Source organism: Rana temporaria, chromosome 3, assembly GCF_905171775.1.
Source record: "Rana temporaria chromosome 3, aRanTem1.1, whole genome shotgun sequence".
NCBI lineage: Eukaryota > Metazoa > Chordata > Amphibia > Anura > Ranidae > Rana > Rana temporaria.
The window spans coordinates 308,843,816-308,870,698 of record NC_053491.1 but is presented as its reverse complement, the minus strand read 5'-3'; the positions used below and the strand labels follow the sequence as shown (position 1 = coordinate 308,870,698).

The 26,883-nt window shown below is 43.7% G+C and overlaps 1 protein-coding gene across 3 annotated transcripts in view; it reads left to right on the top strand.

The window, feature by feature from the left end:
• The window catches only part of PFDN1 (prefoldin subunit 1), a 102,833-nt gene that overhangs the window by 24,184 nt on the left and 51,766 nt on the right, over positions 1-26,883 (top strand). For all 3 annotated transcript variants that reach the window (XR_005747995.1, XM_040344798.1, XM_040344799.1), the window contains exon 3: positions 13,293-13,377. Coding sequence is in view for 2 of the 3 variants with exons in the window: in XM_040344798.1 (XP_040200732.1) it covers positions 13,293-13,377 (85 nt within the window). In the remaining variant the exon portion in view is untranslated. The remainder of the gene's footprint in view (positions 1-13,292; positions 13,378-26,883) is intronic.

Below are 26,883 nucleotides of genomic sequence, written 5' to 3'. Positions count from 1 at the left end.
GGGATGAAATTAAAAATTAAGAAAAAGTAAAAAGACGAAGTGGGCATAAAAAATCCACACTAATAAAAAAAATGGAATTTAAAAATACCAGCAACCCCCGAATGTAAAAATAAAAAATGAAACCTGAAACAAACAAAAAAGCTGCGTCCCAATGTAGATGATAAACTGGGTTACATATCTTGTTCACAGCAGATTAGTGACTAACATATTGCGATTAGACAACAGTGAGAGCCCTATAGATAGATTCTGATAAGTTAACATTCAAGTACACAGAACCACATGTTTGTAAAGGGCAGACTACTCCATAGTGTAGACCATAAAAACCTCAATAAAAACATTATTTAAACAATATTTAGAGAAACCATATACTTCTAGATGACACATGATAGCATAATAAGGACTAAATAAAATGACACATGGTGGCATAATATGGACTAAGTAAGTGAATCTAAGAGTTATTTATAAAGGCATTAATATCTGTGTCGATATTCAGCCCATATGGCGTATAGGTTTTAACCCTATGGATCCACGCCATTTCTTGCCTAGATATTTCACGAACAAGATTACTACCCCTCCAGTGCGGGCGATATTTGTCAATCCCAACAAACAACGTATTTGAGGGATCTCTATTATGTTTTAAATCGAAATGTCTGGAAACAGAGTGTTTATCGAATCCTGCCCTAATTTTGGCAATATGCTCATTTAGCCTGACTGACAAGGCTCTTTTGGTGCGGCCAATGTATTGCAGACCGCAGGGGCACTGGATGAGGTATATTACCCCTTTAGTCGAACAGGTTATAAATGGTTCGACCTCAAAGGTTTTATTAGTTGCTGTGGATTGGAAGGAACAAATCTTCCTATTTTTGCAACTATTTAAAGAGCAGACTTGACATCGTTTGCACCTGAAGTACCCCGTTAGGTTCTCAAGAAATGTCCTAGTAGCCCTAGGGGGGTCATGTACACTGGGGGCAATACGGCTCCCAATCGTAGATGCACCCCTGAACACCACATTAGGTCTATCCGGAAGCAATGGCGCTAAGACCTGATCAGTTGTCAAAATGTGCCAATGCTTCTGAATAAGCTTCTTAACACTGAAGTGTTGAGCAGAAAATGTGGTGATAAAGGGTAAAGAAAAACTCTCATTTCGAGACCCTTTAACCTTGTCTGCCAATAATGTTGGCCTATCGGTATTTCTAGCTCTCTCCATTGCCTGTGAAAGAGTGGATCTGTCATACCCCTTCTCGTTGAACCTTTTGGAAAGGACTAAGGCCTGCTTTTCAAACGTCAGGGGGTTGGAACAATTGCGTTTAAGGCGCATGAATTGACCCAGGGGGACGGATTTTAACCATGCTGGCAAATGGCAACTGTCCAAAGGTATGTATGAGTTGCGGTCAGTTGGTTTAAAAAAGGTGGATGTCACAAATCTACCATTATCAATGGTGATCTGGAGATCCAAAAAATGGATAGACTGCTGGCTGGATTCGTAATTAAATTTAATGCCCCTAGTGTTCTGATTCAAGTGGGCCATAAAGATAAGAAGATCAGACTCACTGCCATCCCAAAGGAGGAGGACGTCATCGATATACCTCGACCAGAGTAATACCTACGGTCGACGTTGACAATCGACGACGTCCTCCTCCCACTTGGCCATGAACAGGTTGGCCAAGCTGGGGGCATATTTAGCCCCCATGGCCACACCTCTATCCTGTCTATAAAAGGTGTTATCGAACAGGAAATAGTTATGGGTGGCCGCATACTTTAATAGAGTCATGATGAAATCTATTTGTATCTGTACAAGGCCAGACTGTCTTGTCAGGTATAACAGTACAGCCTCAAGTCCCAAGTGATGTGGAATTATGGTGTAGAGGGAGGTCACATCAGCTGTGACCATCCATATGCCTGACTTGGGAGAGATACTGGCTAAAGTATTAATCACCTGCTTCGTATCTCTGATGTATGAGGGGATTTTCTGTACGAGGGGTTGCAGGAAAAAATCTATATACTTGCCCACCCGGGACGTAATGGAATCGATACCACTCACAATGGGACGTCCCGGGGGGCAAGTTTGATTTTTATGGATTTTGAGTAGGTAGTATATAACGGGAGTCCTCGGGGCACTCGGTACCAGGAAGAGTGCTTCCTTACTGTTCAGAATACCCCTCTGAAGCCCCCGCTTAACCAACCCATCAAGTTCTTTTTTGTAACTGACTACTGGGTCCCTATTAAGAGGAGTATAGGTGTCCTCATCATCAACCAAACGATGCATTTCCTTCAAGTAATCGCTCTGGTCAAGGATGACTATGCCACCGCCCTTGTCGGCCGGTCTAATCACTAGAGACTTGTTAAGGCATAGGGATTCCAGACCATTAGTCAAGTCCCTATTCAAATTGGATTTACGTATTTTAAGCTTATCCAAATCGTTCAGGACGACATCCCTGAATACCTTGATACTTGGGGCCAGAGAACCTGGCGGGTTGAATAATGAGGCATTAGCCAAAGATGAATGTTGAAATTCATTGACAGTCTGTTGACCAGAAATGGGATTGGAGAGGAAGTATCGCTTAATACTCAGACGTCTGGTGAATTTGTGTACGTCCATATATGTTTGGAACTTGCTAAGATTTCTAGGTGGGGCATATTTCAGTCCTTTATCTAGAAGCTTAGTCTCCGAATCGGTCAGTGTCTGTTGGCTAAGATTAAAGATGCCTATTCCTAGGTTCTCTTTCGTTTTGGACGACTGGGCCCTCCTCCCCCCTCTGGTGCCTCTCTTCGTCCTGTGTTGCCTCCCTGGTCGGGAAGGGCCCTGCGAAAATCCCAATTCTGGTTGAATGGGTTAATGGGAGGGTTAGCAGGGTAATTGAAACCCTGATGGACACCGGACGTCTCTGGGTAGCCTAGAGGGTATGTGAAGGAGTTCCTCATTGGATTAGGAAATCCAAAGCCCGCCCTACTAGGTGTGTGACCACTGATGTTATCAAAATCGGATAAGGGCAAAAAGCGGTTCTGTGTTGGAACATTAAAACCATAACCACCTTGACCAAAATCCTGTTGATACCCATAGTTGGAACCGGGAAAACCCATATTAGGAGGTGGAAGCCTTTGGTTAGCTGGGGTTCTCGTCCACATGCGAGATGAGGGCTGGTCATAGTGTACCACACCACGGCCTGAATTATTCCCATTGTAAGGCCCTTTAGGGCCTGCCCCCCTCTGATTAGGTCCCCTAGGAGGACCTTTGGTTTTCCGGGTATTGTTGGGAACTTGAGTTGGGACCCCCTGACGAGGGGGATGTGAAATAACACATGGTAGTGAGGAGATAGGGGTCGGGGGGGGGGGGGGGGGATCACGCCACTGGAAGGTTGTGGCGTGGTGTCCATTGTTAAATCGCCCTTGTTTTTAAGGGAGAGCTTTTTCTGCCATAAGAACACAAGACCTGATTTGTAATCATCACTGTCCCTGATGAACTTCTTTTTCTTTTTGGCTTTTTGTTCCTTCTCCTCCTTATCCAGTGTTTTAAGCAAATTAGTAGAGTGGGTGTTATACTCGTCACCGTTTTTAAACGGCGTAAGAAGATCTTTAACAAGCTTAATTTCGTCATCCAATCTAGCCAACTTATCTACCCTCCTTTTCAGGAGGAATCGCAAAAAAGCTACACCTGACTCATTAAAATAATTGTACCAACCGACAAGGTCGGTGTCACCCTGATGGGGCGACACTTCCCATCTGAGGCTTCGTGGTACCATGGACCCCTTGATGTAAGTCTCTAGAAAAGCGACATCCCATTGGGTGTGTATTTCAGCTACCAATAGTTTTTTAAGTCGCAAAAACAAACCCCCTACGTCAGTACCTGGGGTTATGGGGGTAGAGTCAAAAACCCCTTCTAAATTAACTACTCGTTTGGAACGAAAGTCAAAAACATCCATAGTAAAATGGAGAAAAAAAGCTGCAGTTGTGAAATATATAAAGAAATATATAAAATATCTTTATATATTTCACAACTGCAGCTTTTTTTCTCCATTTTACTATGGATGTTTATTATTTATTATGCTCCTAATCTAAACCCGTTACCCTTCTTATCGCATCTTTTCCAAATAATTAATTCACATAAAATAGGGACTCTCCTCATCTGCGGAGACTCCAACCAAGTCCTTCTTCCATTCTTAGATAAAACCCCCTATGTCACACCTAAACGCCAAGCTAAATGGACCCTTCCCAACTTATTAGCCAAATACAATTTTTAGTAGACACGTGGAGAGAACACAATCCCACAAAACGTAACTACACATACTTTTCAAACCCACACCAATCCTTCAGCCGAATTGATCATATTTTTGTGACAATCGGTATGGTCCCTGAAATACTATATTCAAATATAATACCCATCCCTTGGTCAGATCACAATGCGGTGTACACCACAATGGCATCAACCATTCCGAAAAACCATGATCCCACTTGGTATCTTCCTGAAATTATACTCAAACACCCTGCCCATTGCCAATTGATTGAACAAGCTCTAAAAGACTATCTAGAACTCAATGCAAGCCCTGAAATATCCCCACTTACATTATGGGAAGCACATAAGCCAGTCCTCAGAGGAGCATTCCAGCGGCAAATAGGGATCTTAAAAAAGGAGCGAGCACTGATGGCAAGAAAATTGGAAACAGAATTCAACTTAGCATTTCTGGCCCTACAAAACTGCCAAACTCAAACTAACAGAACTCGGCTGGACAAAGCACGTCTGGAATACGACTTGTTCTTAACCGATTCGGCAAATAGAACACTTAATAGATCTAGACATGCTTTCTACAAGCAAGCTAATAAACCAGGGACATATTTAGCTAGAGCGCTAAACACACTCAATAAGACTTTTAAACCCATAAAGTTAAAAATTGCCAACAGGGTTCTCTCCAGCAACCCACTTAAAATAGTTCAAAAGTTTAGCTCACATCTAAAACAACTCTACTCAGAAACTACTGTATTTGACGAATCTAAAGCTGACTCCTTTTTTGCACAAATAAATCTTCCACAAATAAGTCAATCACAGAAAGAACAGTTGGAAGAACCAATTACGCAAGAGGATGTAGCTTTAGCCATTCGGGAACTCAAAATTAACAAAAAACCGGGACCTGACGGGTTCTCGGCAAACTACCTCAAAACTTTTACTGAGTTACTTTCACCCAGACTGGCAGAGGCATTTAACCACTTACTAGAGCAAAAAACCTTCACACCTGAAACGTTGCTAGCAACGGTTTGTATGATTCCCAAACCACATTCGGATGACACACTTTGTAGCAATTATCGTCCCATATCTATGCTTAACATAGATATAAAACTATTGGGTAAAATACTAGCTACAGAGATCGACATCCGGATTGTCCACACAGGCCTTTACTCTCCAGAGTTTAAATCTTCATGCTACCTGGGGTCTTCTTTTAACTAAGAGACCACCGGGAATCTGGAAAGCAGATTCATTACTCGTTTGGTGGAGGTCTCTTCTTATTGGATTGTCACTTATCAACATGGATTTTTCTTTTCTTATTCACTGGTGAAAGGACGTTTTGCTTTTATCAAGGACTTTTTTTGATATTTTGTTGTTCATTTAAACTCCTCACATTACTCACGGACAATTAACTTTATTCGGTTTTGGGTATTTTTATATTATGTGTAGCGCATCTTGTTTTTTTCCTTATGTTTTCACTGTTTCTATATATCCAGTAAGGTGCAGCTTCACTTTATCACATTTGTTTATCACACAGTAGTATTCATTTTTTTACCACTCAATATATTAGCGCAGTTGCTTTCCCATTTTTTCAGACAGAAATCTAAGACAGATGGGTAGTATCCCTAGGGTACAAGCTGGAATTTCGAGAGATCCCATCTTCTCAGTTCCGAAGCTCAAGGCTCTCCAAAGATCCACTAAAAAGAGCGTCCTTCAAGGGATTGGATCACTTGCTGTCCCAAGGGGTGATCACAGAAGTACCCCCTAAAGGAGCAAGTTCAGGTTTTTATTCAAACCTCTGTGTGATTCCAAAACCAAACGGAGATGTCAGACCCATCCTGGATCTAAGAGCTCTAAATCGGTTTCTGAACATTCGCCATTTCCGAATGGAAACTATTCGATCAGTGGTCACCACCCTATAAGGCGGAGAATTCATGGCGTCTATAGACATCAAGGACGCATATTTACATGTGCCTATCCATCCTGCTCAACAAAATTTCTTACGGTTTGCGGTAGAACATCGCCACTTCCAGTTTGTGGCTCTGCCCTTTTGGTGTGGCTACCGCGCCCCGGGTATTTACAAAGGTACTAGCCCCCCTGTTGGCAAATCTCAGAGCACAATGCATAGCGATAACAGCCTACCTAGACGATCTACTTGTATAGATCAGTCAGTGGCAGGATTAGATCACACTGTGCTCACCACAATAAAATACCTGGAGCATTTAGGATGGATGGAAGGTGGTGTCTACGGACGCCAGCCTAATGGGCTGGGGAGCAGTGTTGGCAGAAGCTTCAGCCCAGGGAACCTTGGCCAAGACCGAAAGAAGCCTGCCCATCAACATACTGGAAATGCGGGCAGTATACTTGGCCCTCAGAACCTGGACACACAGGTTACAGGGCCACCCAGTTCGGATTCAATCCAAAAATGCTACTGCAGTAGCTTGCATCAATCACCAAGGAGGCACCCGCAGTCGGGGTGCTCAGAAGAAGGTGAATCGGATTTCGACATGGGCAGGTTGTCTCTCTGCAATCTTTATTCCACGGGTAGAAAACTGGACTATCTGAGTCGCCAACAACTATTACCAGGAGAGTGGTCTCTCCACCCCGATATCTTTCAGGCCTTATGCCAGAAATGGGGGGGACCCCAGATGTAGATCTACTAGCCTCCAGGTTCAACAGGACGTTAAACAACTTTATGTCCAGGACGAGAGATCCTCTGGTTAAAAGGCAGGATGGGGTCGTAGTACAATTTTGTCTTTGTGACATTAAATAAGGCTCTTTGAAAGAAAGAGCTGCTAATACAGATACTCTTCTAGCCGAAGAGAGAGCAATCAAAAAGGCCAATTTCCTGCTTAAAAAGGTCAGCAAAATCTGGCGAATAGGTTCAAAAGGTTGCTTCTGCAACACCGACAATACTAAATTCAGATTCGGAAACGCATAGATCAGTAAAAATTGATTCCACGGAATTATTAGAGCATCCGATCCATATCGGATGCTCTAATAATTCCGTGGAATCAATTTTCACTGATCTATGCGTTTCTGCCGATTGCTCACTTACAAAGGCCACTTTGCAGGATCAAGAAGGAAGGAATTCCAGTAATCTTAGTGGCCCCAAATAGGCCCAGAAGGCCCTGGTATGCCGAAATCGTAAATATAGCAGTCGGAAGACCTTGGAAGCTTCCACTTTGTCACGACCTGCTGTCAAAAGGTCCAGTGTTCCATCCTTCCTTACAAAAGCTAAATTTGCCGGTCTGGCTGCAGAGACCCACATTTTGAAGAAACAAGGGATCTTGGGTCCAGTTCTTTCTACACTCCTTAATGCTAGAAAGCCAGCCTCCAGGCTTCTCTACTATAGAGTCTGGAAGGCATTTGTTTCCTGTTGTGAAACCAAGAAATGGAATCCTCAAAGATATGACATAAGTAGGATTCTCGCCTTTTGCCAGCTAGGAGTGGATATGAAATTGGCCCTTTGGTACAATTTAGGGGTCAAATATCGGCTCTATCAGTCTTCTTTCAAAGACCGCTGGCATCTCATATCCTAGTTCAGGCTTCCATTCAGGGGGTATTGCGGATCAATCCGCCAGTCAAGTCTCCCTTGTGCCCATGGGATCTGAATTTAGTATTGTCAGTGTAGCGCGGGGTTACTTCTAAGTACCGGTGCTGACAAAATTTAGGGGGATAATCAGAGTATAGGAGACTCTGATTTCGATTTTAATTCTGAAGAGGGTCTCTGTTTCAGCTTGGCTGTGCTGTGGGCCCATTCTGTTGTTGCTGGGGTGTTATACCACCCCGGGGCGACGGGTGGCACCAGTGGAGTCGAGGCTTGGGTGCCTTTTTGCCAGCAGCCAATCAGGAGGGGGTGTTCTCTCGCGGGGCATGCTGGGAGAGGCTACTTCTGGAACAGATGCCGTTGAGGCGGGGTCTTTTTCCGGTGTGGCACCCACCTTCAGGGTGACCACACATCACGGCCCCCGGCGAAATGGCCTACCAGGCCGGGGTGCACGTGCCTCCTGCTCCTGGTTCCGTGACCCCGTTGGTTCGGAACGATTAAGCTGTGGCGGGGTCCCAGTGATCGACTGGGTCCCCAAACCTGAGAAGATCCCAAGTGTTGTTCCTTTTGAGGGGAAGCTGTCCACCTGAGGAGAGCCAAGAGAGGCTGGCAATCCAATAGGGTCTCGACAATCCATCGGGGGTCGAGGTAACCGGACAATGAGAGGCTGGACGTTAGTCACCTGTCAGTCAGTACCTAACTGCAAAACTACCTGAAGGATATACAGGCCTAAGTCTATTAAGGAGAATCGTCTCTTTGATCTAAATTATAGGGAGGGTCTGTGGCAGAGACTGTCTTGCCTTAGTATTCCGAGTGATGCTCTGGCTGCCAGGTTAGTGAGAGAGGCCTGTCCAGGCACACTAAACCCACTCTGGTGAGAGTGGCGACGAGAACAAAGTGTTGTGGAAACAGGACTGTTTCCGTATCATTGCGCCTGAGTCTGCTGTTTCCTTTCCTACTGCATCTTTACTCTTCACTGAAAATTTCATTGTTTTACAGTGTTGGGTAAAATAAAAGTACAAGAAAAAGACATCTGCTGTGTGGACATTCTATTACTACGGCTCTCATCAACTACCCTAGACGGCGGAATCACATAGGCAACATGCCACCCAAATCTAACCAGCAGCTCCTTCGGGGGGTTCCGCTACATCAGTGTCGGGGGTACCGCTACATCAGTGTTGCAGAAGCAACCTTTTGAACCTAGTCGCCAGATTTTGCTGATCCTTTTAAGCAGAAATTGGCCTTTGATTGCTATCTCTTCGGCTAGAAGAGTATCTGCATTAGCAGCTCTTTCTTTCAAAGAGCCTTATTTAATTTGTCACAAAGACAGTTCTACTACGACCCCATCCTGCCCTTTTACCTAAGGTGGTGTCGGCCTTTCATTTAAATCAGGACATTATTCTGCCGCCTTTTTTTCCGGATCCACGGACAGCGGTGGAAAAATGATTGCACTCCCTAGATCTGGTAAGGGCAGTAAAGGTGTATCTGCAGGCAACCGCTCGGATACATAAAACAGATTATTTATTTTGCCAGATGGTCCCAAGAAGGGACAAGCGGTATCTAAATCCACTATCTCCAGGTGGATTCGACAAAAATTCAAGCCTATGGTTTGAAAAACAAGACTCTTTTTCTGTTAAGGCACACTCTACCAGGGCGATGAGTGCTTCGTGGACAGTGCACCACCAGGCTTCGTTGGCTCAGATCTGTAAAGCTGCAACTTGGCCTTCAGTCCCACACATTTTCCAAATTCTATCAAGTGGGCCTTTAGGCGAAGTGTGCTGCAGGCAGCAGTATAGGGCTTCTTGTACATAGCGGCCTGCTTGATCTGTGTCTCCCACCCTTTATTGAGCATTGCTCTGGGACGTCCCATTATGTAATGAATGGCTCTGTGTCCCGTGGTGTACGAGACGGAAAACAGTTTTTTTTATAACGGCTTACCTGTAAAATCCTTTTATTGGAGTACCCCACGGGACACAGAGGTCCCTTCTTATGGGAACCTTATTGCTTGCTACAAAACTGAGGTACTTCCCTGATGGGAGGGGTTATATGAAGGGAATCTGTCTTCAGTTGGTTGTGCCAGTGTCCAATCACCGCTGGTGACCCTTAACCCGTCATGTAATTAATGGCTCTGTGTCCCGTGGTGTACTCCAAGAAAAGGATTTTACAGGTAAGCGGTTATAAAAATCCTGTTTAGTTTTTTTTTAGTTTTTTTTCGGGGGTTGGGCTTGGCCCATTAGTTCCAGTGAAGGGAACTCTTAAAGAGGAAGTAAACTTCCCTCTAATGTTTTTACCTATAGGTAAGCCTATAATAAGTCTTGCCGAATATGTACTGTAAATATCTCCTAAACTTTGTGGTCTTTCATCTTCTATCAGAATCTTTACGAAGATAATGGCGGAAGCCCTGGAACCTCTGAAGCTAAGAGGGATTTCAGTCATCCCATATCTGAACGACCTGTTTTTCACGGGCTCCAAAGAACAAATCTTGACGAATCTCCAGGTGTCTCAGGCTCACCTCAAGGACTTGGGGTGGCTCTTGAATCTAGAAAAATCAAATCTAGAACCCACTCAGGAGATGAAGATCCAGTCTGCGGTGAGACAGATTCAGACCAAACTCTGTGTCTGTCCAATCAGCCATGGCAGTCCTAGGCCTTCTAATGGCATCGATCCCTGGCATTCAGTGGGCCAGATTATATTCCAGAACCCTCCAGATGAATGTGAAACAAAAATGGTCACACCGAGTTGCTAGAGAAACAGATCAAACTTGCCTCAAACGTAAAACGGGCACTCTGGTGGTGGAGGAATTCAACCAACCTGGCAAAAGGGCTTTCCAGGGGTTTTCACCCTAGACAAACAGACGTGAGTTCTTGGGGTGGAGGAGCCCACCAGGACGATTAGACCTCTCAGGGGGGCCTGGTCGAAAGCGGAAGCCTGAAAGTCCTCAAATTGGCAGGAACTGAAGGCAATTTTTCTCGGCTCTCCTAGCTTTTCAACACGTGTTTAAAAGTACAACATGTTCAGGTTCTCTCAGACAATACAACTGCAGTAGCTTATGTATTGAAACAAGGATTAACCAGGAGCAGAGGACTCCTAGAGCTGGCCAGTCAGCTACTTACCTGGGCAGAACAGAATGTGGTCTCTCTGTCAGCAGTCCATCTGAAGGGATCCTAGAATCTGCTAGCAGAAGGAGAGTGGTGGATGAAGAGGAGTGGAGTCTGAACCAAGGAGTTTTCTTGATGATTTCCAAAGCTTGGGGGCAACCTTGAATAGATCTGTTCGCCAGCCAACAGAACTCAAAAGTACAGAAGTTCTTTTCTCTCCACCTAGAAGATCAGACAGGCATAGATGCTCCTTGTACGTGTTGTATATCACCGCGTTCTTGATGTTCGAAATTTTCAGCCAAGATTTGAGTGACCGTGTGTATGCAAGAAAAATTTCATCCGTTTTCCTGCTGAGAACAAAATGCGGTTTACCTGTCATAAAAACTGATGGTGTGTACTGGGCATTAGAATTTTCTCCATGGTAAAATGGAGAAGGGACTGGCAGCCAGCACCCTGAAAACCCAGGTGGCTTTCCTTCCTTCCTTCTCGAACCCTTGCAAGAAGCATCATTACAAAACGTTGTTCTTAAACAATTTTTCTGGTAGCACATCGGAGAGAAGTGTCAGGGAGCTTTAGACCCTGGCAGTCACAGAACCCTTTCTAAAAAATGTTTTCAGACAGCGTGCTCCTTCAAACAGACCCAGCATTTCTACCAAAGGTTTCTTCGACCTTTCACTGTTCACAGGAAATGGCCCTGCCAATCCAGGAGAAGACATTTTCCACACATTTTAGATGTGAGGAGATGTCTGCTACACTTTCTAACATTTACCAAATAATTTAGAAAGTAAAATGCTCTTTGTGATATTCTCAGGCTCACGTAAAGGGGAGAAAGCTGGCAGATAGCTTGAATCGGCAATCACGGTGGCCTACAAAGCTAAGGGAGAAATACTACCTTCTAGTATTGCTGCTCATTCTACAAGATCAGCGGCAGTTTCCTGGGGCGAAAGGGCCGGTTTTGCGCCTGAGCAAATTTGCAAGGCTGCCACTTGTTCCAACTACTCAACATTTCTCTGGCATTTTAGGTTGGGTTTGCTGTCCACCACAAATCAGGCATTCGGCAGGAAGGTACTGCAGGCAGTAGTCCCACCCTAGGGTAAGTTTCTCGGTTATCCTCTCCAAGGTTGTCCTAAAGGTGATTTGAGAGACTTGGTTAGACTTACCGGTGGTGGTATTTCTACAAAACTTTCAGGACAACCGCTACTTCCCTCCCTTATCTTTTTAGAAGTGGTTTTAAGTGTCTCATGGTGGTTTGGTGGTTTTCTGTGCTTTTTGTTTTCCAGTATGTTGGAGACCACACAATAACTGAAGCCATGGTGGAAGAGGAGTGATTTAAAGACTGCATGTGTTTCCTGGAAAATGGGCGGAGCTGCGCCCTCTCCAAGGTTGTCCTGAAAGGCTCTTGGAAATACCGTCGCAGGTAAGTCTAACGAAGTTTATTTTAATTTTTTTTTTTTTTTTTTTTTACAAATACACTATGACCAGATCAATACAGTGGTACCATAGTAACACTGTACTACTCTAGGTAAGTAATTGGTATTTTTATTTTTTACACATTATGATTGCATATACCAATGAATTTATTGGTTACTGGATGAAACTAGCTTATTCAGTGTTTTTTTTTTTTTTTTTTATTGGTCAAAGCTAATCGCATGATACAGATGGGCTGTGATTGACCTGTCTGTGCCATGTGTTCACTGTGACAATCACAGCTAGCAACACACTTTTTATACAATGAATGGAAGCCATCCATTGTTTACAGTTGTCGTGTGAACTGCTGTGATTGGTCGGCTGTGTACGAGCGACGCGTTCATCATATGACATCCTCTCAGAACAACCGTTCTGGCCGGCCATTATTTCACTAAAGACTGGGCAGGATGGTGTTAAAGCAAGGCTCCATACTTGTCCAACGGTCCTGCATTGGTGCCTGCATCTTCTTCTGAGTGCTAGCCTTCAGATCTCTTCATTGGCTGGTGGGAGATAACGGCCTCCTGCACATGCGCAGGAGTTATGTTATCTTGGTACTTGGAGACTGACCTGCCACTATAAGCTGAACAGCTCATTTTACAGTGCAGTGGGAGATGGCGAGCAAGCAGGTAGGGGCATTTTATTGCAGAATGACAATGCATGTCTCTTCTCCAATAAAAGACTGTCTGATCGCATTTTTTTTTTTTTTTTTTTTTTTTTTTTTTTACAGTGGAACTTTAACTCCTTCCTTGGTGGTCATTCAGCAAGGTAGCTAATTACAGTGTTGTGCTAATGGTTACTATCTCTGTAAATCCATATATGAAATATGGATGCCTGAGAACATGAGTGTATAAAGCAAATAAGAATATGAAAACCTTTATAATTTTTAAGATTGTCTGAAAATAAAGATGTATACTTCCTGTTTTCCTATTAATGTTTGTGCAAAATGTATGTTCATTTTCAGGTTTGTTCTTCAAACTAAAGAAAATATTGGTAGCCAGTTATTGAATAAACAAAATGTTGCCGATGAGAAGATTGCAGAGTTAGAGGTTGGTGTTCTATTTTTTTGTTTAAATTTAGTCTGTATATGCAGTAAAGCATGCTTGCTATACTTGTTAATCCTCCGCATTGTGTAAAAAGGTTTTTTGATCTGGTCTTCTGGTTGTTTGTTTCCTTTCTGATTCTTACTGTCCCCAATCCATCTGCTGATAGAACAGAGCCTTGGCAGCACACTGCACATAGTCATTTTGGTGTGTATTGCTAGAGGTGTGTGGTGGGGTGTTTGTTTTTTTTTTTTTTTTTTTTATATTGGGAGGGTGCATGTGATTTGCTGCACTGTCCATACAGAGGGTCAGGAGAAGGGATCAGATTTGAGTTCAAAACAAACTTATGTTCGACTCGAACATTGCCTGTTCGCCCGCTCGGCGAACAATTTGGGGTGTTCGCAGCAAATTTGAAAAAGCCGTGGAACACCCAGTATAATTCTATGGGAGAAATCTAAAGTGATAATTTAAAAGGCTTCTATGCAAGTTATTGTCATAAAAAGTCTTTGAGGACCTGGGTCCTGCCCCAGGGGACATGTATCAATGCAAAAAAAGTTTTAAAAACTGCCATTTTTTTTTTCGGGAGCAGTGATTTTAATAATCTTTAAAGTGAAACAATAGTGAAATATTCCTTAAAATGTCATACCTAGGGGGTGTGTATAGTATGCCTGGGACAAACTCTACCCTTGCACTGCGGAGGGCCAAATTAAAAGGCTAGATATTTTGTCTTTCCTAGGGTTCAGCTTTAACAGGGCAATGGTTATGCTATATTGAGCCAACAACATAAGTCCATAATGAAAAATTGTGAAGAGATAATATCGCTAAAGATCCTCTTCGTGTAGTCCGTAATTTACACACGACCAGGGAAAACCTCCACCACATAAATTGCACGCTTACCCGACAGCAAGTATAAGAACGCTAGACAAGGCCCAGCCAGGGCCTTGTCCTTAGTTTAGGAACCAATGGCGACTAGTACCGGGAAGCTTCACATGTAGTGGAAATGTATGGATGGTCCAAACCCTTCCAGGCATCCTGATTCGCTCAAGTGGATGCACTCACTGAGATTACCCAAAAGAACAAAGGCTCGTCATGGTGTAAAACCAATGGTATTTTAATAAAAAAAATTATATTGCACTTACATTTAGAAGTACTATAATCGGCGTATGTTAAAGCCGGCCAGCAATAGCAAACACCCGTCCTCCCAGGATCTTCAGCACGTCGCTCCTGCTGACGTATTTTGTCACAATCTGACGTCCTTAGACAAAGGCCCCACTGAAAGTCCTCGCTTTCTTACTGGTGTTTGTATATGATGGACCCTTTCCCCTCTAGAGAAACCAGCGTTTTTATTTTAATATTTCCCTAAAGAATTAACTTCACTGCCTACAGAAGCAATGTATCCGAATCGATGCAACCTTGGTAAAACCTTGAGAACTGTACCCTGACCCCACACTGTGGGAGATGGCTTGTAATGTTGCTTTGGGAACTGGATGCTGCATGGGGCATTCACCAAGGCCTTTGGTCAGAATCGTTCAGTTTTTCTATTCAATCTCAGTTTTATCTCCTAAGACAGCATTTCTACAAATTTTTACAGTTGCACCATGTCCTCCAGGCTTGGGCAGTTTACATTAAGCTGACACTGAAAAGCCCCATTCCACTTAGGGAAGTCATGCCAGAAACTAGAGCTGCACGATTCTGGCCAAAATGGAAAATCACGATTTTTTGCTTAGAATAAAGATTACGATTCTCGCGGCGTACAATCCTTCGCATTATACAAAAAAAAATTTGGGCCAACTTCGCTGGTTAGGTTTTTTATTTATTTTTCATTAAAGTAATTTTTTCCCCAAGAATTGCCTTTGAAAGGCCGCTGCGCAAAATGAATGAAAACTTATATAGCGCAGCACATGCCAACTTAATCACCTCTGGGCGCTTGTTGTTCCTGTCTCCTTTGGTATCAAAAGAGATGAGTCTTGATCTTTCTCCTGAACGTCAAGTGGTTCTCTTCCAACCGAATGCTGGTTGGTAAAGCGTTCCATAGTCTAGGCCCTTGGACCGCGAATCTCCTTTCTCCTTTGGACTTGTATCTGGAGGAAATTTTGATTGGTGGATCGCAGAACACGATTGGGATTATGAGCTTTTATTTTTTCGCATAGATAATGGGGAGCATTCCCATAGATACATCTATGCGTTAGACAGAGTGCTTTAAAAGTGATTCTGTCTTTTACTGGTAACCAGTGAAGGGTTCTCAGTGAAGGTGAGATTGATTCCCAAGGTTTTTTCCCAAGTCTAGCGGCCGTATTTTGAACAACTTGTAGACGAGCGATTTGGTACTTGGGGAGTCCGAGGTCAAGGGCATTTGCATAGTCCAATCTTGAGTTTACAATAGCTCCCACCACGACCGCTATGTCTTCCTTGGGAATAAAAGGAGTAAGTCTGCGTAGTAGGCGCAGCAGATGGTGAGATCCGCTGACTACTGACCCTATTTGTGCGTCCAATGTCATGTGAGAGTCAAAGATGACCCAGAGACTTTTGACTTTGGCGCTAGGGGTGATGATTTTGCCCAGAATGGGCGGGGGGTCCAAGTTGTTGTAGGTTGATTCATACGCTTGGCGTGAAACAGGAGAAGTTCTGTTTTCTCTCCGTTGAGTTTAAGATAACTCTTTGTCATCCAGTCCTCTATCAAAGAGAGGCATGTCTCTAGATTGAGGTGATGATCCTTTTTATTGCAAATGCGGAAATATAGTTGCGTGTCGTCTGCATATGAGTGGTAGAGCAGTTTTTGACTGCTAATAATCTCAAAAAGAGGGCGAAGATAGATGTTGAATAACACCGGCGACAGGGGGGATCCTTGAGGGACTCCACACGATAATGTGCGTTTCTCAGAAGTGAAAGGTCCTAACTTCACTATTTGCGATCGGTTTTCCAAAAAAGAGGAGAACCAAGATAAATCGCCTTCTGCAACTCTGGCTACTTCAGCTAGCCGAGTCAATAAAAGCTTGTGGTCTACTGTGTCGAAGGCTGCGCTTAGGTCCAACAGAACCAGAAGACAAGATTCTCCTTCGTCTGCGGCCTCGAGAGCGTCGTCCCATATTTTGAGCAATGCGGTTTCTGTCCAGTGTCCAGGCCGGAATCCCGATTTCAAATGGGTCAAGTAGGTTGTGGGTATCTAGATGCTGTTGCAGCTGTTGTACCACTACTTTTTCCATTACCTTTGAGAGTACATTTAGGCCTGTTATTGGATGACGGTGGAGTGGGTCCTTGGGGTCCAGGTTGGGTTTCTTCAAGATGGGTCGAATTATACCCTCCTTCAACTGGGAGGGCACTATGCCTTCCCTGAAGGATTGGTTGATAAGCTGCGTGATAGGAGGTGCCAGGATGTCAGCGCATTCCTTCAGCAGTTTAGTGGGGATGATATCATTCGGCGCGGTGCTGTTACGCAGAGTACCGATGATATTTTTAGTGGCATGGATAGAGATAGGTTCCAGCGTGAACTTACCTAGTTGTGGGGAATTACTGCAGGTATTGTGTAAATCATTATGGGGAGGGTTGAGGGGGGAATTATTTTGCTGAATGCTTTGTCGGATCCCCTCTTTTTTTTTTTTTTTTTTTTTAAATGAAGTAATCCGACAATTCACTGCAAAATTCTTGTGAGTCCGAATTGGGGGCTTCAAGACATCCTGGATTCATGGTCTGAGTGACCAATTTGAAGAGTTTGCGTGGGCGATAGCCTCGAAAAAATTGTTTTTCTTGGCTTTGAAGATTTCCTTGTGGTATTTTCTTGTTGCTTTGTAGACAATGAGGTTCTCATCTGAAGAGCTTCTTTTCCAGGCGGCTTCCGCCCTTCTGCGCTCTTGCTTCAGTAATGCCAGTTGGTTGTTGAACCAGCTGGAGTTATTTTTCCGGATGCGGGTTTTACATTTCGGCGCTATTAAGTCGGCTGACTGTAATAGGGCTGTGTTTATGGTATTCAGCGTTTCTTCAGCCGTTTGATGCGGCTGAATTGTATTTATTTTTTTCCTTAACGTGGCTTTGTAGAGTTCCGAGTGGAGCTTCTTCTGAAATCTAGTCCAGTGTGTTGTCACTAGATTTGATGTTTTAGTTAAGGGTGGGAAATCACCATGCAATTAAATTCATTATTTCTGATCTGTCCATGGCAATGGTTCATTTTCCAAGATTTTTATTTCCAGATCTTGTCTGAAAATAAGATCGTGTGTGTGTGTATGTGTGTGTGTGTGTGTGTGTGTGTGTGTGTGTGTGACCTGAAGCATGTGTGGGCCCACATACTAGTTGTTGTAGCCCTAATCCTTTGAAATGATCAATGCAGGCGTCGGCAACAGGGTCTTGCGGGGAGTTGGCCCAGAGATTGAAGTCCCCGAGCACCAAAAGGTGTTTGCTGTTAAGGGTATAGGTGGAGATAGTCTGTCAATGATGGGAGAAACTGCGATTTTGGGCCAGGTAGCCTATAGCAGAGTAGAATCCTGACGGTCTCCTGGGAGTTTGTTTGTAGTTGCAGGGTAAGGGTTTCCATGAATGGAAGAGGGTTTTGAAGGACAGGTTTAGTGATTGCAAGATGAGTCTTATGGATCACCGCCAGTCCTCCTCCTCTTTGCCCTATTCTGTTTTCAGTTATGATACGATAGTTTTCTGGCACCAGTTCTCCTAAAATGGTGTTGCAGTCGGCTGTAAGCCAGCTCTCTGTAATAAAGAGGCAGTCTAAATCATATTGTAGAATGAAATCATGGATTTCCAGTCTGTGTTTTACTGCCGATCTTGTGTTGATCAAAGCACATGATATATGCTTAGGCTGGGGTAAACGGCTGAGATTTTTGATAGTCGATCAATTCTCAAAAGTCGCTCAGTTCTTAGGGCTTTTTTAGTGATGGCTGGTAGTATTGCGGCAAATTGCCTCAGATCCCCAATGGTTTCTGCAGAATATTGCAGATTAACCATAGTCGCCAAACACCAGGGGGAGGAGGGAGGGGGGGATTATCAAGGATTAATTTAATCCTCGATCCTGACTTGGTCCAGAGGAAGGCGAAAAAACCCTGGTTGTGCTACGCCAATATGCTACGACAGGGAAAAAAAATTCCTTCCTGACCCCTTGAGAGGCCATCGGGCGAACCCTGGTGTGACATAAAATATTGCAACAACCACCATTTTATTCTCTAGGGTCTCTACTAAATATAATGTTTGGGGGTTTTAAGTAATATTGTAGCAATTTACATACAGAAGTCTATTCCTTTTGATGTAAAAGACAAGTTGTTACAATGTTTAGACTTCACTTCCACTGATAAAGAATGTTGTGATACTTGGCAGACTGCCCAGATTTTTTCTTCCTTTTTCTTTTGATGGCTGAGAGCAGAGAGAATTCTCTGGCATCTCTGCATACAAAAGATCAGGAAATACGATAACGATTCTGGACAATTAATCGTGCAGCTCTACCAGAAATGAATAAAAAGGGTATGATCTCACATATTTATGCAGCTCTCTAGCCCGATTGCAAGAGCCTCCTAAATTGCCCTGTAAAAGGAAATGGGAATATGATGTAGGTAACATGGATGGTGAGCAATGGGAGGGGACGTGACATGACCATCTAAAGGCTGAATAATCAATTTGTACAAGAATGACAAATGTGGTACATATTTTCCCTCCGCACATAATCGCTCGAAAGGTGCCAATGGCCTAGCATACAGTTCCGCAGCCGGTATAGACCCTAAATAATGTGCCAGTTGAAATGCTGACCAGGAGCTCAAAGGGGGTAGTGGGAGGATATATAGTTCTTGCGTAGACTTCCATCCCTGCGGGGTAGCAAAATGCATACATCTAGTTATGCCCTGTCCTACCATAACCCAAATCTGTTTGCTGTCGAGCCATGGCGTGAAATCTGGATCACTGGTGTTAAAGGGGATGGATTGGGAGAGAGGCCCTTTTATTAAGAATGTTTGAATAAGAACTGCAATAGTAGCCCCAATTGTAGGATGCTTCTTTAAACCCCAGTAGTATTTATGTGCGACCCAAGGAAGCACAGACAAAGCAATCGGTGAAGCTTGTTCTACTTGTACCCAGGGTTTGGTCTGCAAGGAAATGCATGACACCACTCTAGACAAATTTAGAGCCCGGTAGTATGAAATCAAGTCTAGTAGGCCGATGCCCCCCTGGGATTTAGGCAAGACTAACAATGAGTAACGGAGTCTGGCGACTTTATTATTCCAAAGAAATTAAAGTAACAATGCCCGACACAAACAAAAAAGGCTTGAGGTAATTTAATAAATATCGCTTGCATTAGATCTAAAATCTGTGGGAGCAATGTCATCTTAAATGCATTACACCTCCCGAACCACGTAAAGGGTAAGAGTTTGCCAAAGTTGGAGATGTGATCGTATTTTAGCTAGTAGTGGACGAAAATTAATCTCATATAATGACCCTGGATCCGGTGTAATTTAACCTCCCAGATATTTCAAAAAAGACTGAGCCCATTTAAACCGGTAAAGGCCTTGTAGCTTTTTAATACTCTTTAGGGAGAAGGATACTCATCGCCTCACTTTTAAGATTATTTATAGAAAAATTTAGGTAGGGCCGCAACAACTGATCAATTATGAAATTAATCGATTATGAAAATTGTAATCGATTCGGCCAGTAACATAATGGGGGTAAAAAAACTAAAATTGGCCCTTTACAGTACAAAAAAGCAAATCGCTACTGTAAATTACTTTCACTGTTCCACAGTAAAAAAAATGAACCCCCTTACAGTAGAGATTTATTTGCTCTTTTTTTCTTATTTTTTGTTTTTTAACCCCATTATGTTACTAAACATCTCAGGCCTGGGTCACACCTCCAGTTTTTTTTGGTGCTTTTTGCAGAAACGCACGTTTTCCTATGGGACACGTTCACATCCATGATTTTTTTTATTTTTTTATTTTTTTTCAGCTGCTGCGTATTTGGAAAGGGCAAGGACTTTTTAACGCAAAACTGTGCCATTTTTTTTTTTTTTTTGGTTCAATATACTTCAATGGAGAAGCTGCAGAAAAGCATGTAATGTGTCTTTGCAGCAATTTGTGTTTTTGTAATCTGCCCAACAAAAAATTGGCCCAATTTTTTTTTTTAAATGCCATTTATTTTTTTAAGGCTATTATCCGATTAATCGAAACAATAATTGGCCAACTAATCGATTATGAAAATAATCGTTAGTTGCAGCCCTAGAAAAATTTGAAAGATCTATATACTGGGCAAAGCATTGAATTGGACGTGGTAGCGAGACTTTTGGATCAGAGAGAAAAAATAAAAGCTTGTCTGAAAACGCCGCAATTTTATACTCGCTACTGGATACCTGTATCCCACTGATCAAGGGGTCTGATCTAACTTTGCACAGAAAAGGTTCAAGGGTTAACAAGACAATTAATGGGGAAAGGGGGCAGCTCTGTCGTGTCCCATTGGACAAAGTCAAGTACTCTGTTCGTGCCCTGTTCACCAACACTGTGGCTGTAGGGCCCAGTCTATGCCTGAATCCAAGTCTGCATTTGTAGCCCCAGGCCAATATGTCTAAGGGTAGATCGTAAGAACAGCCAGTCTAGTCGATCAAAAACCCTTTCGACATCTGTTGATAAAAGCAAGGTGATGAAGATTGGTACTGTCTGGTCTTCAGCAGTCCTGCGGTGGGGAAAAGGTAAGCCAGAAATAACCTAAAGTTGAATATACTTTAAAGTGGATGTAAACCTGAATTATTTTTTTGTTTTTGATGTGAAAATGTACAGTATAAGATTTCCTATCATCTGTGCCCAGTCAGTTAATCCAGCTCTGAGCAATCCTCTTTTATTGTTCAGTGAAATAAAACAGACTTGCAGAGAAAAACCTTAGTCCGTTCTGCCCCCTTGCTGTGAGTGACAGAGACGGGTATTATTTTTTAATTCCCACCCCCACTCCTTTTCTGAAGTCATGTGGTTACTTTTCTGGATTTTGACTGGATGTCGGTGATCATGGCAGAATTCGGTGTAAGGAATACATAGGAAAAAATGCATATTGACAAGGAGTGTAGAGGAGGGAGGGGAGTCTACTGACATCACTACTCCACCCACAGAGCTCCAGAATCTGCAGTTTTTCAGGTCTCGCAACAGACAGAGGGGAGACATTTGACAGGTGAGGATACATGCAGGAGGCATGTATATCCTTATAGATCAGCACTATGGCAGTAGTTTAGACAGGATGAGAGTGGGTTTACATCCACTTTAAGGACTTTTTTTCTGAGTTGGGCATGTCTTGCCTGTATCCGCCACTGGAGGGATTAAAGAGGCTGTTGGTTTCTTACTAAGACTTGCATATCAGCAGCACCAGTGAGAGCTCTCCTTCCGCTGCAGGCTCTGCTGTGACCAAGAGGAAAACTTTCATATGGTGGTACCTCTTTGCTGGGTCCCAAGAAAGAACTCTCCCGACATGATGGCCGTCATTCCCCTAACGCGCACGATTTGAGAGTTCGGGAAGTGAAAGAAGGGGGCATGGTCACGCCGCTCTACTGCGCACGCGCAGAGCTTTTTTTTTTTTTTTTTTTTTTTTTTTTTTTAACGAAACCTCAGATGGCTTCAAAATCTTGCAAAACAGCGACACAGCAGCCCAGGGTCATGTAAGCTCTCTGTGTTGAATACAGGCACCCTGGGCTGTGAAACTAGTTGCTGTTACTATTGCTGAACTAGCACAGTACTGTATGCAAGTTTTTAGTACCTCTGCTGTGGCACAGGACTATGTCTTCCCATAGAAGGACTTCAGGGACAAAAAAAAGGGGGTGGGGGTACTAGCCATTCCTGCCCAGTCCCAGCCTCCCCTGTAACACCAGAAGCACCTGCACAGGATGAGCCATTGCCGTTGTATGGCATAGCAGCTTCTCCTGCATATGTCGCTGAACACGCTTTAGCAGCAGCTTTGAACAACTTAGAAGGGAGAATCGCTACTTTAATTGCAGCATCTTCTCAGAGGGATAAAAAGCGGAGCAGGTCCCCTTCTGTTTTAGACCCTCATTCTGAAAGATCAGATGAGGAGGATGAGGCTTTATCTCCATCAGGGGATAGAGATGAGAAGCAATCAGATGGAACAGGGATTTCGGAGGAACCTTTTTCGGCCAGAAAATGCGCCCCGTCGAGCTCAAATGCAGAAGCGAACACATATGTGAGTAGCGCCCGCATATGTAAACGGTATTCAAACCACACATGTGAGGTATCGCCACATTCGTTGGATCGTTGGAGCGAGAGCAATAATTCTAGCTCTAGACCTCCTCTGTAACTCAAAAACATTCAACACGTAGAATTTTTTAAACGTCGCCTATGGGGATTTTTAAGGCGTAACATTATCTTTCACAATATAAAAAAAAATTGGGATAACTTTACTGTTTTATTTTTTAATTAGAAAAAAAAGTAATTTTCCCCAAAAAAGTGCGCTTGTAAGACCGCTGCGCAAATACAGCATGACCAAGTTAGAATAAAAAATATATATAATGTTTGGGGGTTCTAATTAGAGGGAAGGAGATGGCAGTGAAAAATTACACATTAGATCTGCTGTTTTACTTGTAATGCCAACGGCCACCACCAGATGGCGCCAGGTCACAGGAGGAAGCTTGGGACTTCACAAGGCTGCAAAGCCGCGGCCTCAATTACCGGCTGTCGCGGGCCCACTGCGATCGTGCGGTGGGGGCGCACGGAGACACAGGATCCTGTGCCTCCGTGCGCGGCGGGCCTGCGACGGCCAGTAATTGAGGCCGCAGCTTTGCGTCCTTGTAGGCCGCAAAGCCGCGGCCTCAATTACTGGCAGGCGCCAGGTCACAATTTCTTGTCGCAATTGCGATCTGGCGCCCGGATTTTGTCGAGCCCCGTCTTAAACTGCAGGTGCAATGTTATGCTGAAGCAGTGCGTTCAACATTTAAGTTGCCTTCTTCACCATTAGCTGAATCGCCTGTCTTCTCCTTGAGTTCATTAAAGTCCCCATAGGCTGCATGTTCCTTTCCAGTTCATCCTCTATTAGAAAACCTTATTTACGCAGACTGGTTACATCCAGAAAGGCGTTTTTCTCTTCCTAGGAAATTCTTTATCCCATGGAGGAAAAATTTACCAAGAAATGGAGTCTGTCCACAGTAGATGCAGTCATCTCTTGTGTAAATAAGAACCTAACTTGTCCTGTAGACAATGCAGAAGTGTTTAAGGATCATTCTGAAAAGAGATTGGAATCCTTGCTTAAATCTTCCTTTCTCATGGCTGGCGCTGTAACCCAACCTGCTGTGGGCAGCAGTTGGTATGTGTCAGGTCCTGAAGGAACAAGTGAAGCAAGGGCTTAAGGATCTCCCTCCGGATCAGGTTAAATTATGGGAGAACCTGCCTAGGGCCTTGTGTTTTACAGTTGATGCCATTAGAGATTCTATTCAGCAGGCTTCCCGTCTCACGCTTCAGCTGGTGCACATGCACAGAATTCTTTGGTTAAAGCATTGGTCAGCTGAAGCCCTATGTAAAACTTTTTTGGTCTGTTTCCCCTTCCATGAGGAATGACTCTTTGGGGATGCATCCAAAGATTTCAAGTGGTAAAACTACTCTGTTACCAGATAAGAAAAAGAACAAACGCCCATGTTTTAAGCGTTCTCTCTCCCTGGTTCCAGGAAATGTCGACGGCATTCTCAGCCAGCCACAAGAGCGAAGACCCAGGGTCGCAAAAAGCCATGGGTTCAGAAAACTAACAAACGGAGCCCCAAAGCCCCCTTGGGGGGGCGGGGGCGACTTCAGAAATTTTCAGCAGCCTGGCGGATGGAGATCCAGGACAAGTGGGTACAAAGTATCCCTGGGGTACAAACTGGAATTCCGAGAAATCCCACCTTTTCGGTTCCTAATCTTAAACATCTCCAAAGATCCTTTTAAAAAGGCCCTTCCAATCATTGGACCACTTGCTGTCCCAAGGGGTGATGACGGAAGTGCCCCTGATAGAACAGGGTTCAGGGTTTTATTCAAACCTTTGTGGTTCCAAAACCAAATGGAGATGTCGGACCCATTCTGGATCTAAAAGCTCTGAATCAGTTTCTGAATATTCACCATTTTCGAATGGAGACTATTCGATCGGTGGTCTCCACCCTACAAGGTGGAGAATTCCTGGCGTCAATAGACATCAAAGACACATACTTACATGTGCTTCTCCATCTCGCTCATCAAAAGTTTCTTTGGTTCGCAGTGGGACATTTCGCCACTACCAGTTTGTGGCTCTGCCTTTTCGTCTTGGCTACTGCACCCCGGGTGTTTACAAAGGTTTTGGCAAACCTAAGAGCATAGGGTATAGCAGTGACGGCTTGTCTAGATGACCTACTCTTGGTAGAAATGTCAGTAGCCTGGTTAAATCGTAGCGTGCGCAGTAAAGTAGAATACCTAGAGCATTTAGGATAGATCCCAAATCTACAGAAATCCTCTCTGCAACCCCTGAAGAGGCTGGAGTATTTGGGCATGGTTATACACAGTCCAAAGTCTTTAAGAGAACTGATACGCATGATCAAGGCAAAAAGGGGTCCATCCATTCGTCCCTGCATGAAGTTGTTGGGGGAAGATGGTGGCCTCCTTCGAGGCTGTCCCTTATGCCCAGTTTCATTCAAGAATGTTGCAGAACCGTATCCTGGCTACCTGGAACAAAAGAATCCAAGCTCTGGATTTACCAATGCACCTGTCGGCAATGGCTGTCAGTTTTGTTTCAGAGACCGCTGGCATCTCATTCCCTGGTCAGGCATTCATTCAGGGAGCATTGCGGGTAAATCCGCCAGTCAGACCTCCCTTGTGGCCATGGGTTTTGAATCTAGTCTTGTCTGTCTTGCAGAAGCAGCCCTTTGAACCTATTTTTCCATATTTTGTTAATTCTTTTGAGTAGGAAATTGGCCTTTTTGGTTGCCATCTCCTCTGCTAGAGTTTCTGAATTGGCAGCTCTTTCTTGTAAAGAGCCTTATTTATTTAGTTTGTCACAAAGACAAAGTTGTATTGCGTCCCCACCCTACCTTCCTTCCTAAGGTGTGTAGACGTTTCATTTGAATCAAGATATCGTTTTTACCTTTCTTTTTTCCTGAACCGCAATCGGCGGGGGAAAAAATTATTGCACTCTTTTGGATATAGTGAGAGCAATAAAGGTTTATCTGCAACCAACTGCTCAGATACGTAAAACAGATATATTGTTTATTCTGCCAGAGGGTCCCAAAAAGGGCCAGGCCGCATCAAAATCCACCATTTTTGATATTGGGTCTGAGATCAAAAGTAACATTTCTGTCTTTGCAGATGACACCAAGCTATGCAGTGGAATAACGTCCTTGCAGGATGTCGCCAATTTACAAGCCGACCTCAATGCTCTGTCTAATTGGGCGACTGAGTGGCAGATGAGGTTTAATGTTGATAAATGTAAAGTTATGCACTTAGGGACTAAGAATATGCATGCATCATACATGCTAGGGGGAGTACAACTGGGGGGATCTGTAGTGGAGAAGGATCTGGGGGTCTTGGTAGATCATAAGCTCAATAATAACATGCAATGCCAAGCTGCGGTTTCCAAAGCGAGCGAAGTCCTTTCTTGTATTAAGAGAGGTATGGACTCCAGAGACAGAGATATAATTTTGCCCCTGTACACATCATTAGTAAGACCTCATCTGGAATATGCAGTTCAGTTTTGGGCACCAGTTCTCAAAACGGATATCGGAGAACTGGAGAAAGTGCCGAGAAGAGCAACCAAACTGATAAGAGGCATGGAGGAGCTCAGCTATGAGGAAAGATTAGAATAACTAAATCTATTCACTCTTGAGAAGAGGAGAATTAGGGGGGATATGATCAACATGTACAAATATATAAGAGGTCCATACAGTGTACTTGGTGTTGAGTTATTCACTTTACGGTCAACACTGAGGACAAGGGGGCACTCTTTACGTCTAGAGGAAAAGAGATTTCACCTCCAAATACGGAAAGGTTTTTTCACAAGAGCTGTGAAAATGTGGAACAGACTCCCTCCAGAGGTGGTTCTGGCCAGCTCAGTAGATTGCTTTAAGAAAGGCCTGGATACTTTCCTAAATGTACATAAAATAACTGAGTACTAAGATTTGTAGGTAAAGTTGATCCAGGGTAAATCCGATTGCCTCTCGGGGGATCGGGAGGGAATTTTTTCCCCTGCTGTAGCAAATTGGATCATGCTCTGCTGGGGTTTTTTGCCTTCCTCTGGATCAACTGTGGGTATGGAGTTGGGTGTATGGGATTGTACTGTTTTTTTATTTTGTTTATTTTTTTTTGTGGTTGAACTGGATGGACTTGTGTCTTTTTTTCAACCTGACTAACTATGTAACTATTTTCTAGGTGGATTCGACAGGTGATGGTTCAAGCTTATGGCTTGAAAAATAGAAATCCTTTTTTTCTTGTTAGAGCGCACTCGGTACTTTTATGGGCAGTGCATCATCAGGCTTCTATGGCTCAGATCTGCAAGGCTGCAACTTGGTCTTCAGTCTATACATTTACCAAATTCTATCAAATGGATGCAAGAGGA